At 50.7% G+C, this 14243-nt stretch overlaps 5 protein-coding genes across 5 annotated transcripts; 4 read left to right on the top strand and 1 right to left on the bottom strand.

Annotated features, from left to right (window-relative positions):
• Positions 1-610: 610 nt before the first annotated feature.
• N7533_005486 (DNA replication protein PSF1) lies at positions 611-1376 on the top strand (the record flags this gene model as incomplete). The annotated part of the gene is made up of 2 exons (XM_057102136.1): positions 611-637; positions 705-1376. 2 exons carry the CDS (start codon positions 611-613, stop codon positions 1374-1376), a joined length of 699 nt encoding a protein of 232 aa, XP_056961766.1.
• A 1037-nt stretch (positions 1377-2413) lies between these two features.
• N7533_005485 (sulfate transporter family protein) lies at positions 2414-6024 on the top strand (the record flags this gene model as incomplete). The annotated part of the gene is made up of 6 exons (XM_057102135.1): positions 2414-2651; positions 2774-4117; positions 4176-4375; positions 4428-4661; positions 4715-5928; positions 6000-6024. 6 exons carry the CDS (start codon positions 2414-2416, stop codon positions 6022-6024), a joined length of 3255 nt encoding a protein of 1084 aa, XP_056961765.1.
• A 501-nt stretch (positions 6025-6525) lies between these two features.
• Positions 6526-8969, bottom strand: N7533_005484 (guanine nucleotide exchange factor VPS9; the record flags this gene model as incomplete). Its single annotated transcript, XM_057102134.1, has 4 exons — positions 6526-6571; positions 6632-7252; positions 7355-7607; positions 7664-8969. The coding sequence occupies 4 exons, from the start codon at positions 8967-8969 to the stop codon at positions 6526-6528; spliced, it is 2226 nt and encodes a 741-aa protein (XP_056961764.1).
• Positions 8970-9373: 404 nt separating this feature from the next.
• Positions 9374-11293, top strand: N7533_005483 (asparagine synthetase domain-containing protein; the record flags this gene model as incomplete). Its single annotated transcript, XM_057102133.1, has 1 exon — positions 9374-11293. One exon carries the CDS (start codon positions 9374-9376, stop codon positions 11291-11293), a length of 1920 nt encoding a protein of 639 aa, XP_056961763.1.
• Positions 11294-12248: 955 nt separating this feature from the next.
• Positions 12249-13844, top strand: N7533_005482 (uncharacterized protein; the record flags this gene model as incomplete). The annotated part of the gene is made up of 1 exon (XM_057102132.1): positions 12249-13844. The coding sequence occupies one exon, from the start codon at positions 12249-12251 to the stop codon at positions 13842-13844; it is 1596 nt and encodes a 531-aa protein (XP_056961762.1).
• Positions 13845-14243: the final 399 nt, after the last annotated feature.

Raw genomic sequence — 14243 nt, 5'->3', positions numbered from 1 at the left:
ACTCTACCGCCTCTATCGGATCGGTTCGAGGGCGAACAACGAATGACTCGTAGACGTTTTTCTATTCCTTATTTCTTGGCGCCGGATTCTGATTCTGTGATCGCGTGTATCCCGTCTTGCATGGGGGCTGATGAGCCGGCCAAGTATGAGCCGATCACGCAGGCTGGTTATAATCAGATGCGTGCATCAATGCAGTATTGACAAAGGCTCGCATAGCTCAGTTTATTCCCTTATTTATCAAGCCTATAGTATTGAATTCTAGACGTACTCTCATTGGTACGATATAACTGCTGTATAGATGAATACATCTTTGGAGATTTCCTTTCTCCCCAGGCTCCAGGGCTACAATTCATTCCATCATAGGCTGGCACCTTCCGGCTCTGTCACACTCCGCTTCATCTCTGCTAAATCTTAGATCATCTCGTTTTTATTTGAGGAGTTTACTTCTCTACTAGTACTGTTCATTCCTTGCCTACTGAAGCCCAGCTGTCTCATACCTCATTCCGGCCGATCCCCACCCCACTTACTAAGACCGCTTGGCATCCGGGCGCGATGGATCCACGACAAGGCACGCGTCCCTCCTCTCTGCGACCCTGATCGCGCGGCCATCATGTACGGCGAATTGGGCAACAAACTGGTCAGTGGACAGGATTCCAGAGCCAAGGGATCTCAAGAACAATTGGAACCAGACTAACGCACCCCAGGTCCAACATGCGAAGCGCACCCAAGCCCTCGTCCATCTCCCGCCCTACCAAACCGAAATCGTCCGCGCCGTGACTCGCGAAGTGCGCGACCTAGACCGGGATGTAGCCCGTCTCCTCGATCCCTTTGACGGTGCCTTCAATCCGTCTGCGGACCCGGCTGTTGCTTGCGCGCTGCTGGTAGACCACCTATGCATGCGCCGCAACAAGCGCTGTCTCCTGGCGTACCACCGTGTGCGGACGGAGAAATTGGAAGAGCTCTGCTGGAATGGCGTTGATATTTTGGAACAGCAGCAGCCGAGTGAATCCGAGGAGCGGGGCCAGATGCAGGGCACCGGTGGGCATAGTTCTCTCAGTCCGGAGGAGGAGGAGTACTTTCGGCAGTATGGGGATATGCTGGCGGCGTATAAGGGACAGTGGACGGATGTTGATTTGACGGGGACCTTGGAGCCGCCAAGGGATCTTTTTATTGATGTACGCGTCTTGAAGGATGCGGGGGAGATCCAGACGGAATACGGGTACGTTGAATTGCGAATTGGAGGTTTGGTCCTTCGCTTATGGCTGATTTATCTTTATGACAGGGTGATCAACTTGACCAAGAATAGTCAGCTCTACGTTCGGCAGGGAGATGTTGAGAGGTTGATTGCGCAGGGCTTTCTCGAGCGATTGACCTAGAACCTGGGGTTGGATTGGAGAGATTGGATGCGGCGTGGCTCGACGGGAGGAGTTCTTTGGACCTTTGAGATACCCCGCCATGGGATGGCGCACAAACTTTGATTGTGATGCATTATGATTTGATTTGATTTGATTTGATTTCATTATTTTTTGTCGCTCATGCCGAGTGTGAAATATAGCGAGCATGAATCAGCAGTGGTGGCTTGGCTAACGCAATCTACTGCGGAGAAGACCGATCTCGGCCCTTTTACTATGGAGTGGAGTGTACCTTGTCATTTGTTCATGACTCGGGTTCAATATTGCACAGTAGCAAACAGTACTGCTGTTGACAGGTGGAGTGATGAGATAAAAAGCAAACATCTCGTCAAACTTTTGTGTAAGACGTTGAACTTGATGCATGGAGTGGATATCAATGGCTGCAGGGGTCAGGGATCCAATCCGGAATGGGGGTGAGGGGCCGGCATTCTCGCATCAATGGGTAGAGAGGAAACGAGCACGACAGATACGTTGGCTGCAATCTGTCGGTAATCTGTAGCTAAGGCCTTGCTAGCGGGGGTGATAAGTACGAACCTAGCTAGAGTGAGCTAGTTGCAGTTGGTGTTCAAGTCTGGACCTAAGGTGACCTATAAGGTAACCCATAGGGGTAGCCTATGGTAAGGGCGAGATCACCTTACCTCGTCCGCAAGCGGTTAGCTCGTGATAAGGTGATAACAGCGGCCTGTTATCGCCGAGAATTTCCTTGGAAGACCCCAACTTTAGTCAAAAGACCAAAATGATTCACTTCGTTTGCTAATTTCCCTGATAATCCATCGGATCCACGATATCCATCTACCGTTCTTTTATTGACCGCACTTCCCACTCTAGCGCAACGCGCTCAAGAGATTTACCAATGGCCCGTTGAGCCTTGAGCCACCCCAGATCGTTCCCGTTGCGTCATTCGTCCTTCGCCTCTAACGCCGCTGCATGCGCTAGCGTGATTGTCGTCGATAATCTGCCAATTTTGTGGCACATCTCCGGCCGTTGCGCAACTGGCAACGATGGGAGTGCTACAGCCACGAGCTCGTCGTGACTCCCGCGCATCGGCCCTATCACATCGCAATTGGGGTTTCGATCGCGATGCAGACTTCTCCGTCCAATCCTCCTCACTGGTGGAGCACGCCAACGCAAACCTAGGCAGCTCCCCCGGTGCCGGCATGGAGCCTTCAAGTTATAACAGCTCCAGTCTACGTACTCCAAGCCGCTCCTTTGTTCATCGTTCCTTCAATACTCCCACCGGTATGTTCCATTCAAAACCCTTTCCAAAAGACTTAATTACTGTGGTGATCCCTCCCCACGTCTTTTTTCCGTCTTCACTCAATGCGCCCGAGCGATTTACTGACCACTTAAAATTCCTCCAGACCCGGCTCACTATGCCACAGATAGTCTCCGGGAACAGACTGCGGAGCTGGCTACCTACGGTCTATCCTTGAATAAAAAGCCCTCGCGGGGACGAACAAGCTTGCCGCCTGGTCTAGATATCTTCCGGGAGCAAAACCGACACCATCAACCTGGTCCCAGCGGCTCGCAGGATGCTATTGCCAGTTCCTTGCCCACACTAGGAGAAACATCTGTTGATCTGGAAACTGCCCCGAAAGATCTCTCTCCCTCATCTTCGGCTCTTACCGATATGATGCGTGGTTCATACCCGGATTTTGTGGATGAAAATGCCAAAACAATTGAAGAGACACCATTTCCGCCATTGCCGACCATCCTAGACGAACCCGAGCCGCGAGACTCGGAAAGAACATCGTTATTATCCAAAACTCGATCCAGGTCACCCCATGGTTATGGAGCAGTCGAGGATATCGAGAATCAGGGCTTTACAGCCCGACGACCAGCCAAGTTCTTCATCAAGGGGAGGGCCAATGTTGCCAAGTGGTCCAGGATACTATTTAATCCAAAGTCCTGGGATAGACGTGCGATTTGGCAAGAAGGAGTCGTTCATCCTTTCAGTCTAATCCCCGCGGTCCTGTTAGGTCTTCTCCTCAACATTCTTGATGCTTTGTCCTACGGAATGATCCTATTCCCACTGGGAGAGCCGCTTTTTGCAGCTCTTGGATCTGATGGAATCTCAATGTTCTATGTCAGTACCATCATCTCACAGGTGGTATTCTCATGTGGAGGCTCGATCTTCAAGGGAGGAATCGGAAGCGAGATGATTGAGGTTGTGCCATTCTTTCATCAGATGGCGTTTACCATTCTTGCCCGAATTGGCAATGACAACCCTCAGTCAGTGCTGGCGACAACCATTTTAGCTTTCTCGGTCAGCTCCGTCTTGACAGGGTTGGTATTCTTTCTCATGGGCGTTTGCGGGCTCGGTTCGCTTATTGGATTCTTCCCTCGTCATATCCTTATCGGCTGCATTGGTGGTGTGGGTTATTTCCTCCTTGCAACCGGAGTTGAGGTCTCCGCCCGCTTGTCCGGCTCCCTCGATTACAACCTCATTACCTTACAGAAGCTCTTTCAACTCGACACTTTTCCACTTTGGATTATACCCTTGTCTCTAGCAATTGCTCTCCTCATTTTGAAGCGTTTTATTCGATCAACATTCCTGGTTGGCACTTATTTCATGGCGGTTGCGGGCTTGTTTTATGTCGTTATCCTATGCGCAGGTATCCCAATGGATACTCTGCATCAGAAGGGATGGGTCTTTGATGCACCATCATCCAACAATCCGTGGTACCACTTCTATACTCTTTATGGTGAGCCGATACAGCGTCTTTATCAATTGCAATTTCGAGTTGACTAATCTCTTACTAGACTTTTCTGCCGTCAACTGGACTGCCTTTGCCGACACGATCCCGGCAATGTTTGCTCTGACCTTCTTCGGAGTTCTTCATGTGCCTATCAATGTGCCAGCCCTTGGCATCTCGACCGGAGAAGACAATCTCAATGTGGACCGAGAGCTTATGGCACACGGTGTGACCAATGCTCTCTCGGGATTTGCCGGGAGTATTCAAGTAGGTTACCCCGACTTTCAATGTTATCTGCCAACAAAACTGACACGAGCAGAACTATCTTGTGTACACCAACAGCTTGATGTTTATTGCTAGTGGTGGATCCTCCCGTTTGGCGGGACTTATGCTGGCTGCAGCCACCGCAGGAATCATGGTCATGGGACCAGTGATCATAGGATACATTCCTGTTATGGTTGTCGGTGCTCTGATTTTTCTTCTGGGTATTGAGTTACTTGAGGAGGCATTGGTAGACACATGGGGGAAATTGTCGCGTCTGGAATACTTGACGGTATGTTCCGCACACCTCCTAACACTAGAGCTACAGTCAACTGACTGGTATAGGTGGTGATAATTGTTCTCACTATGGGGGCTGTTGATTTCGTGATGGGAATCTTGGTTGGAATCATTCTGGCCTGCGTCAACTTTGTGGTACAGACCTCTCGCAAGTCTGCCATTCGAGCAACTTTCTCGGGAGAAATTGCAGGCTCGACCGTCCGTCGCCCTCCTATTCAACAAGAGTTCTTGCATGAAGCTGGACAACAGACGCTCATAATGAAACTGGGCGGTTATCTCTTCTTCGGCACGATCGTGAATGTAGAAAACACCATGCGAGGACTAATAGAGGAGGAAGCCTTCCAGCAACAACCGATCCGCAACCTGATTCTAGACTTCTCCCGGGTCTATGGATTGGACTTCTCGGCAGCCGAGGCCTTCACACGCATCAATCGTGTTCTACGCAAACGCAATGTCCAGACGACCATCTCCGGCCTCGATATCGAGGGCGAAGTCGGCAAAAGTCTACAGAACGTGGGTTTGTTCGAGTCCGACTCGGGCGTACCAATCTTCGAAGACCTAAACTCAGCCCTCGAATTCTGCGAGAACGGTTACCTGAAAGTCTTTTACAGCCGCCAAGAAGCCCTCCTTAGCACACGCACCGGCACCCCCGATCCCAACAACGATAACAGCCTCCAAGTCCCGATCCCCGTCTCCGTCCCATCTCTCCCCCGGCCCAGCCTCGCAGACAACATCGTCAGCTCCCCTCGAGGCCAGTACCTGCAACGAGTCGCAACAACTACAATCCGCGAACATGAACAAGAAGCAACCTTCATGGCAGCCCCAGCCTGGTCCACAATGCGCCAACCCCTCCCCCTCCTCCTCCAAACCTTCCAAGGCCTCTCGACCCAAAATGAAGATTTCTGGTTCCCCGCCTGCGCCTACTTCTCGCGCGAATCCTTCCCCACCGGCGCAATCCTGTACCACGAAGGCGACATTCCGCGCGCCTTCTACCTCCTCGAATCAGGCATGTTGCGCTGCGAGTACGATCTTCCACAAGGCCGGTACTTTGAACTTGTCGTCGCGGGCCGGCCCTGCGGCGAGCTGCCGTTCTTCAGTGATACGCGCCGCACGGCGACGGTGAAGGCGGAACACGAGTGTATTGCTTGGTCATTGAGTGATGAGCGGTGGAAGGAATTGCAGGAGAAAGAACCTCGCATCGCTCGCGAACTGTTGACTGTTAGCTTGAAGCTAACGACTGAGAGGATGGATTGCATCACCTCGTAAGTTTTAATCCGCTGCCTGGAGACGTTGGATTTCCATGCGAACTTGATCTAACCTGCTCTTCATCCAGGTACGTGTTAACGATGGCTGCTTGAGATCTTTCAAGATCAGATGGCCTCTTTGGCTCTCTTCATATTTTGCTCGTTTTCCGATTCAACCAATCTATTGGGCGGGGTTCTGAGCTAAATTGCATTTTGGGCGGATCTTTTACATATTTTCTTGTACATTGTCATAGTAGCTACATATCATTCATAGAACATGGTGCTCCGTACATGACGCTGTTAATAGCACTAGTGAACTCTTCATAATTACATTATATTTATAGGTACGCAAAAGAAAGTCGTAAATTCTCGTCAAGAAGAGTTGGAAAGCTGCATCCGTGGAGGCCAGGAGAGAAGCCATGTCCCTCAGAGGGAAGTGAGGAGGACATCCGTACAGGATTAAAGGGAAAATTTTCCGAAAGAAACAAGAGGGGACGAGAAAGAAAGAAAAGAGCTACAACATGTCGTGTCAATCAGAATCATAAATTATCCCAGTGCTCGTTCTCCACTTTGTGTGATTCAAAGGGGCTTCGTTAAGGAGTTCTGTTCTATATACTACTCAGTGCTGAGAGCGAGACATGCGTCGACGGCCAGACCGACTCTGTTAGGGAGGTTAGTAACTGATTAATATCATCTACGCCAGTGCAATTCGGTAACTCACCTTCCCTCCTTCATCTTCACCACATCCTCAATGACATCGCGGTCTAAGTTGGGAAACATGTTTGACAGCGTTTCGACAACATTATTATGTTCAGCGCGCTGGATGCGCCGTGCCTCGGCGTCTTCTGCACTAGCTTGGCGAGCGGCTGCGTCTTGGGCGTCGAGGACGCGGGTCAGGTTCTTCTTTGCGCCTTCTTGCGGGAATGGACGCTCGTCGCCGGATCGTCTCCCTTCGCTACTGGAGCGCGGGGGCTGATAGACATTCGGTGTGAGACGAGGCGGCGCGGGAGCTGGTTGAGGGGTAGTGGCTGGCTGAAGAGGCCGATCTTGAGGGACCCCGACATCAGATTCATCTGAGAACATGCGGCCGATTGTGGAGAGGGGCTTTTGGATGGTTCTTAATAGTCCAGCGACCGGTGCAGATGTATCATCGTCGCTGGATTGATTTGCATCTTTACGGCTCGGCCCGGGCTGGGGAGGGCCAGACTGGGGAGGGGTGCGCGAGGTCGTGGGTTGGTTCAAGGGCTTTTCGTGCATGGATTCATGCTCGCGATTCTTCTCTGCAATTGCCAGAACTGCTGCTTCGACGTGGCGCTCGAATTCTTCGTCGCTGACGGTGAGACTTGTGCGGTCTAGCGTTTCAATAAACTGGACGGCTCCGGACTGCGATGAATATTAGCCACTGAAGTATTCGGAACGGAAAAAAGATGCCGTATGTGCTTACCAGGACGAAAGATAGTATCCAGCCTCTCCGCCAAGCTTTTCTTGGTTGCGGAATCGCAGGATGTATTGGATATTAGAGACCAAATGGTCGGGATTCGCATGCAAGACCACGTAAATAAGGAGCGGAACGAAGGAATCGGCCGAGGTGTCGGCCTTTTTAGAGTTCTTCAAAAGGCCAAAAATGACCTTGCAGCAATTCAAAATGCAGATGACCTTATCCCGTGGTGCTCGGTAGCCATTAATTTTTAGTATTTCTGGATTCGGTTAGAAATCACCTCAGATCGGGTTGGGAAACCACATCACCACCTACCTTGTTGAGCAAGGTTCAAGAATCGACGCCCACTACCGCTCACAACTGGTATATCCAGGTGCTCCTCGCTAACCCAACTGTATATGCGAATCTTCTGCGCCAAGATATCATCCCGCTCAATATCCTCCTGGTGTTGACCACGCCGCCAAGGACCATGGGCCCTCTCGATTTCTCTTCGTCGACTGCGGCTAGCACTTCTTGGAATGGTAGGTGGGGCGGGGATCGCCGGTGCAAAAGTTTGGGAGTACAGGCGGTTCATGACGAGCTTCTCCATACCCTCCTTGGCGTTATCAAATTCGCTGTCCGACACATCACGCCACACCTCACACATGGCCATTTTATTCGTGATGAAAGCCAAAAAATCACTGATGATTTTGACTTGCTCATGAACCATCCACTGTCTCTTTCCGAATTCCATCAGGAACGATCGCAGGAATTTGGCCACTGGATCAGCCGTCCGGTGACGCAGTTGCTCCAGGAAGCGATGAAAATCAAACCTCTGGTCGGGCTCGGGCTCTGGTGGAGGTGGAACCGTTGAAGAAGATGACTGTCGCCTCATTGCGGGCGGTTCATCGTGGCCGCCGGGTGTATGATGATGCTGAGATGCGGGTGAGGTGTGGTTAAGGCTCGGTGGTGAAGCAGCCGTAGATCCAGTCGACGTGGGCTGCGTAGATTCTAGACTTGACTTGCGAGGTGGAAAGTGATGTTGGTGGCCACGAAATTGGTCGGCAAGCCCTAGCCGGGGAGACATGATCTCCTGTATCTCCTGTTGATCAGTAGCTCGCGCGGGGTCCTGGAATTGACCCATAATACTCTGAATCTCCGGCTGTGAGCTGTTATCATCATCCCGAGACTCATCGCTCTTTCTAGCTTTCTCCAACTCTGGATCACTATCTCCAGGTACGTCTGGGAGCTCTTTCTCGGAGCTTGGAGTGGAGCTTGGATCGTTTGCTGGCGGTATTGTGAGGGCCAAGGGGGCTGTGGAGTTCATGTAGGCATCGTCTTTTTCGGGAGGAGGAGGTGGAGGGGGAGTATTCGCTTGGGATACAGGTGCAGGCGCAGACTCCGACACATTCTTTGCTGACACTGATAACCCTTCCATTTGTCTCGCCAGCGGGTCCGGCTGAGGCGGGACTAGGCCAGGCGAGTCTGTAACCTTTGTCGAGTCATCCTTTGAATCATTCGTATTATGAGAGTGGCTGGGGTTTGCAGGTGATTCTGTGTTCTCGTCGTTCTGTTCTGGGCTCTCCTTCGAGGGCTCAAGCTGTGCCTCCATCTGAATCTCGGGGAGGTCGGTTGGGGGCATGGGGGGTAGGGGACTGGGACGCCTCCGGGGCGGGTTGACCGTCCCCCTTCCCTAAAGGCGGGGAGGCCGAGGGCTCTGTGGTCGACATAAGCTAAATTCGGCATGCAGACCTCGACAACAGGTTCAGGGCGATCTCGAAGGGACGCGTGGGGGAGTTGAGGCTCACTGTTGATGGGCGGATCATCATTGGGCCGAGGTCGGTCCAGCTCCGTGGCATTAGGGTAATATGTACTACTAGTAGTACACTATGGATCAACTATAGGTTATTTTGATATTTAGTAATCGTCTGGAATTTGTATCATTCTCACACTCGCTCACACTCTGTTATATCTCTCTTTTTATTTAAGCTGATTGTCCTATTGTCGATAAATACTGCTTCAAGACAAACTTGCAGTATACTAAAGATGACTAAGAATCGCGGGCGGCATCAAAAAGGAAAAGTCCACCACGACAAACACACCTCCCTGCCTCCATTGCAGGCGCTTCCCCAATCATGTGTGGGATCTTTTTTTTCGATATCGAAAAAATCCGCGCCACCGACAGAGGAGACTAACACTCTGCTCCGAAAACGAGGTCCCGACAGTTGCCAAAAGCATACGGTGCAGAAGGGAATCACGGCACAAGATGGATTGTCGCAGCCCCTGTTCCACCATCTCACATTCATATCGACGGTCCTCGCGTTGCGAGGTGACCATATTTACAACCAGCCACTCGTAGACCCCGCCACAGAGTCAGTACTTTGCTGGAATGGGGAAGCATGGAAGATTTCCGGCGAGCGGGTCCAAGGCAATGATACACAGCAGGTCTTCAAATTGTTTTTGAATGCCGTGAGCTGTGATCGTAAGAAGGCCCTTGGTGGCATGGTTGATGCTGTTGCAAGTATAACCGGGCCCTTTGCTTTTGTGTTCTACGATGCGATCAATTCACGGGTCTTCTTTAGCAGAGATTGTCTCGGCCGGAGATCTCTCCTACAGGGCTTAGATGAGGATGGAGCTCTGAAGATTTGCAGCCTGTGCGATGGATCTTCATCTACGTCTTTTGAAGAGGTTGGCACCAGTGGTCTATATATGATCGACCTTGAAGCACAGCAAGATCCGCTTTCAGCTTTCAGTGGAAGATATAATATTGAGACCCTGCCCTGGAGTTCTGAATCCTCACCCCCAGAGGGACATCTTGTTAGTCTTGAAATCTCACCGTGGATACAATGGCAGCTGACAATATCACAGAAAAGCCCAATACCGCCAATGAACATGTCTATTCCAGATACACAACCTCCGTCATTAACCTTGGACACCGAAGCTATCATAGACCTTGAGTCAAGGCTTCATCGATCACTGGCTCTCCGAGTTGAAAATGTGCCCGAGCCTCCAAACTACGTCAAGGGCGAAAGTGCCAAGATCGCAGTTCTCTTCTCAGGTGGACTTGACTGCACTCTCCTTGCCAGGCTCTCACACGACATTATTCCACTCGATGAGCCCATCGACTTGCTCAACGTCGCTTTTGAAAATCCACGAGTAGCTGCTGCTGCTGCTAACTCAAACCACCAATCTTCATCTTCATTTCCCCCAAGTCCCTTCTCGATTTACGAGGCATGCCCCGATCGGATGACTGGCCGTTCGGCTTTTAACGAACTCCAAAGGACATGTCCAGGGCGCAACTGGCGTTTCATCGCCATCAATATCCCCTATACCGAAACCATCGCACACCGAGATCAAGTCAAGCGTCTCATGAGACCGCACAACACCGAAATGGATCTGTCTATCGCATGTGCCTTGTACTTCGCATCACGCGGTCAAGGCGTATGCTACACCTCGTCCTCGGATCCTAGCATGCCATCAGAAGACACCTACACAACCTCTGCACGCGTTCTTCTCTCTGGCCTCGGTGCTGACGAACTCTTTGCGGGATATGGTCGCCACGGTGTCTCTTTCAACCGCAACGGCTTTGGGGGACTTATCGCTGAGATTCATCTCGATGTCAGCAGACTTGGACAGCGCAATCTCGGCCGTGATGATCGAGTTCTATCTCACTGGGGCCGTGAAACCCGGTTCCCATTTCTAGACGAGGACTTTGTTGCGTGGACGCTCCGCATGCCGGTCTGGGAGAAATGCGGATTTGGTCTTGCGGAGCCTGTTGCCAGCAATGGTGAAGATCAAGCTGGAATAACAGCTGGTATTGATGCGGAGAAGATGTCTCTCCGTCTTGTAGCGCTTCGACTGGGCATGCAGCAGGTTGCGCGTGAGAAGAAGAGGGCTATTCAATTTGGTGCGAGAACTGCGAAAATGGAGAAAGGTCGGACAAAAGGTACCGATGCGCTGAGTTGAATCTCCTTTCCCGTCTATATACTTTCTTTCTCCTTGATACCCCACTCCTCCATTTCCTCGATCGTCCTTAATCTATTCACGCATGTCCTCGAGACTTCCCGGTCTGTAAAAAGACCCAACCCAGCCAGCGATGATGACAAACCATGGAATCAGATACTTCTGAGACCCCATCCCTCGCCCATCCTCTCTTGTTCACATTTCTTCCTATGTGAGTCCTCGCTCGCACGAACTCCCGTCTTGACTCTCCCAGAGTAACAGCAGTCTCAAGACGGCGTGTAGCTCGGGTCGGTTTTGGCAAACGCGTGTGAGCGTTCTCTCGCAGGTTGAAATAAATGGGAGAGAAACATGGTTCGGAGGGTTGGCGGTTCATGAGGGTGCAAAAGGCAAGTCTGAGCTGAGCTTTCCATAACTTGGAGGAATTCACTGTCTAGTAGTGACAGACGAAATAAAATTATGAGATAATGTAGCATTTTCTATTCCAATGATGAACAGTTGACTCCTCGGTGATTCTAAGTACTCGTAGTCTCAATAGTTATTATTCACCTGAGTGTCTTATAATTTACTATGGTCTATAGCCGTTTATCATTGCTTGTTTTAGGTAATTATTAAAGCCAGTAATTTTTTAAATTTTCAAATCAATGTTCTTATCAGGTCAATGGTTATTATATACTAGTACCTGTTCAACTTCCCAAGTGTTGCCCTAATTACTTGTATCGGATACTATTTGCGCCCCGACTCCCCGAGATAGTACTACTGTATGGGGTCTGCAGAATGACTTGCCATGAGTCATCTTTAAAATGAGCTTCTTAGAAATTGAAAGTCTGTGCATTCCTATACATTCTTATAGCCGCTGAGACATCTTGAAAATTTTTTCCATACCACCTGAAATCAACAGTGAAGGTCCTCAAATAACGTCTCAGGGCACAACAAACACACGTTCGACCAGACCAACAAAATGACAAACGCATCGCCAATTCAAGTTCAAGTTCGACCTGAAACTAAAACCGACATATCAGCAATCACTCAAGTTACGACGGCAGCATTCTCATATAGCAAAAATCCAAATTCAAAGTCCACAGAGCAATTCATAATCCACGACCTCCGCGCCACAAACCAACTCTCAATCTCGCTTGTCGCAGAAGATGAAACCACCCACGAAATCGTGGGCCATATCGCCGCCTCACCAGTGAAAATCTCCGACAGCAGTCAAGATTGGCACGGAATCGGGCCAGTCTCCGTCTTACCCCGCCATCAAGGAAATGGCATCGGGTCATTACTAGTGGAACGAGCGCTGGCAGATCTTCAAAGCCAGCATGCGGCCGGCTGTGTCGTATTGGGTAACCCGAAATTCTACACGCGATTTGGATTCAAGGCCAATGTCTCTCTAAAACTCGACCTCGAGGCGCCGGTGGAATATTTTATGGCTCTCGCATGGTCCCAGCCCACCCCCGTAGGGACAGTCTCATACCACCAAGCCTTTGAAACACACTCGCATTCACGCACCGAAACAGAAACAGAAACAGAGATGTCGACCGAGTCGCCCTTTGACGTCCTTGTCACCGGCTCATCAGGTCATCTCGGCGCAGCTTTGATGCTCAGTCTACCATCCCTAGGCTACAAACCCCTCGGCATCGACATTCTCCCCTCACCAACAACGACGCTGGTAGGCTCTATCACCGACAGGCCCTTTATTGCATCGATCTTCGCCTCAAATGCCATCAAGCACGTCCTACACGCTGCAACGCTGCACAAGCCACACATCGGCAGCCACAGCCAGGAAGAATTCATTTCGACAAATATCACCGGCACGCTGATCCTACTGGAAGAATCATCGCGCTTTGTCGATCGAATCGGGAGCTTCGTCTTCTTCAGCACGACTAGTGCCTTTGGTATGGCGTTGAGTCCTAAGCCTGGATATCCGGCGGCCTGGATCGACGAGGATGTCGTTCCTGTGCCGAAGAATATCTACGGCGTGACGAAAATTGCGGCGGAGGAGGTGTGCGCATTGATGCAGCGGGCGAGCGGGATGCCTGTGGTTGTCCTGCGTACGAGTCGTTTCTTCCCCGAGGCAGATGATGATGAGGATAGGCGGGCGGCTATGGGTGATGAGAATCTGAAGGTGTTGGAATTGGCGTATCGGAGGGTTGATATTGAGGATATTGTTGGGGCGGCGGTTTGTGCTATGCGGAAGGCGAGGGGGATTCGGTGGGGGAAGTATATCATTAGTGCGCCGCCGCCGTTCGGTCGTGATGAGGGTACGCTTGATGCTTTGAGTCGGAGTCCTGCGGAGGTGGTGAGTAAGGTTTCACCTGGTGTTGATTCGGTCTTTAGGGAGAGGGGATGGAAGCATCTCGCGAGGATTGATCGGGTATATGATTCTAGTAAGGCTGTTGCTGAGTTGGGGTGGGATCCGAAATATACGTTTGTCGGGGCTGTGGAGAGGTTAATGCGTGGTGAGCAGTGGCGGAGTGACTTGACGGCGAGGGTGGGCAAGAAAGGCTATCATGCTGTTAGCACTGGGGTGTATACAAAGAGAGACTCGGAAGTATAAGGATTCAGTGAAGGAGAACTCGGCCATTACTATGTTGGACGAGATATAGACAAGCTCGATATTCGCAAATTTGGTACAGGCATGAAGGCCACAAATGGAGCAAGGTATTAAGTTACTATTACTGATCTCTAGTGCATAGGTATTACTTCAGGACAAGGTGAAAGAGAAAACTCAATTTCAAATTAAAGCTAATCAAATAATAGCAAGAGCCACGAGTCAATCCACTCGCTGAAGCGGGGGAGACAATCAGAACCGGCTGAAACAATTAAGAAAAACATATTAGGAGAAAGGAATTAAAGCAAATATAACAATGACGTCTCGGGTCATGTCGAACTTTTGAGAGATCCAAAGAGGCAAGGCTCTGGCATCTCGTGGAGACGTCGGGGAAATAGGCTTTAC

This window comes from Penicillium manginii (assembly GCF_028828005.1).
Source record: "Penicillium manginii strain IBT 31320 chromosome Unknown utg000004l:1.0-7231830.0:1.0-7236170.0, whole genome shotgun sequence".
In the NCBI taxonomy this organism is placed as follows: Eukaryota; Fungi; Ascomycota; class Eurotiomycetes; order Eurotiales; family Aspergillaceae; genus Penicillium; species Penicillium manginii.
Note: the sequence above shows the minus strand (reverse complement) of the source record. Positions and strands in the feature narration are given on the sequence as shown.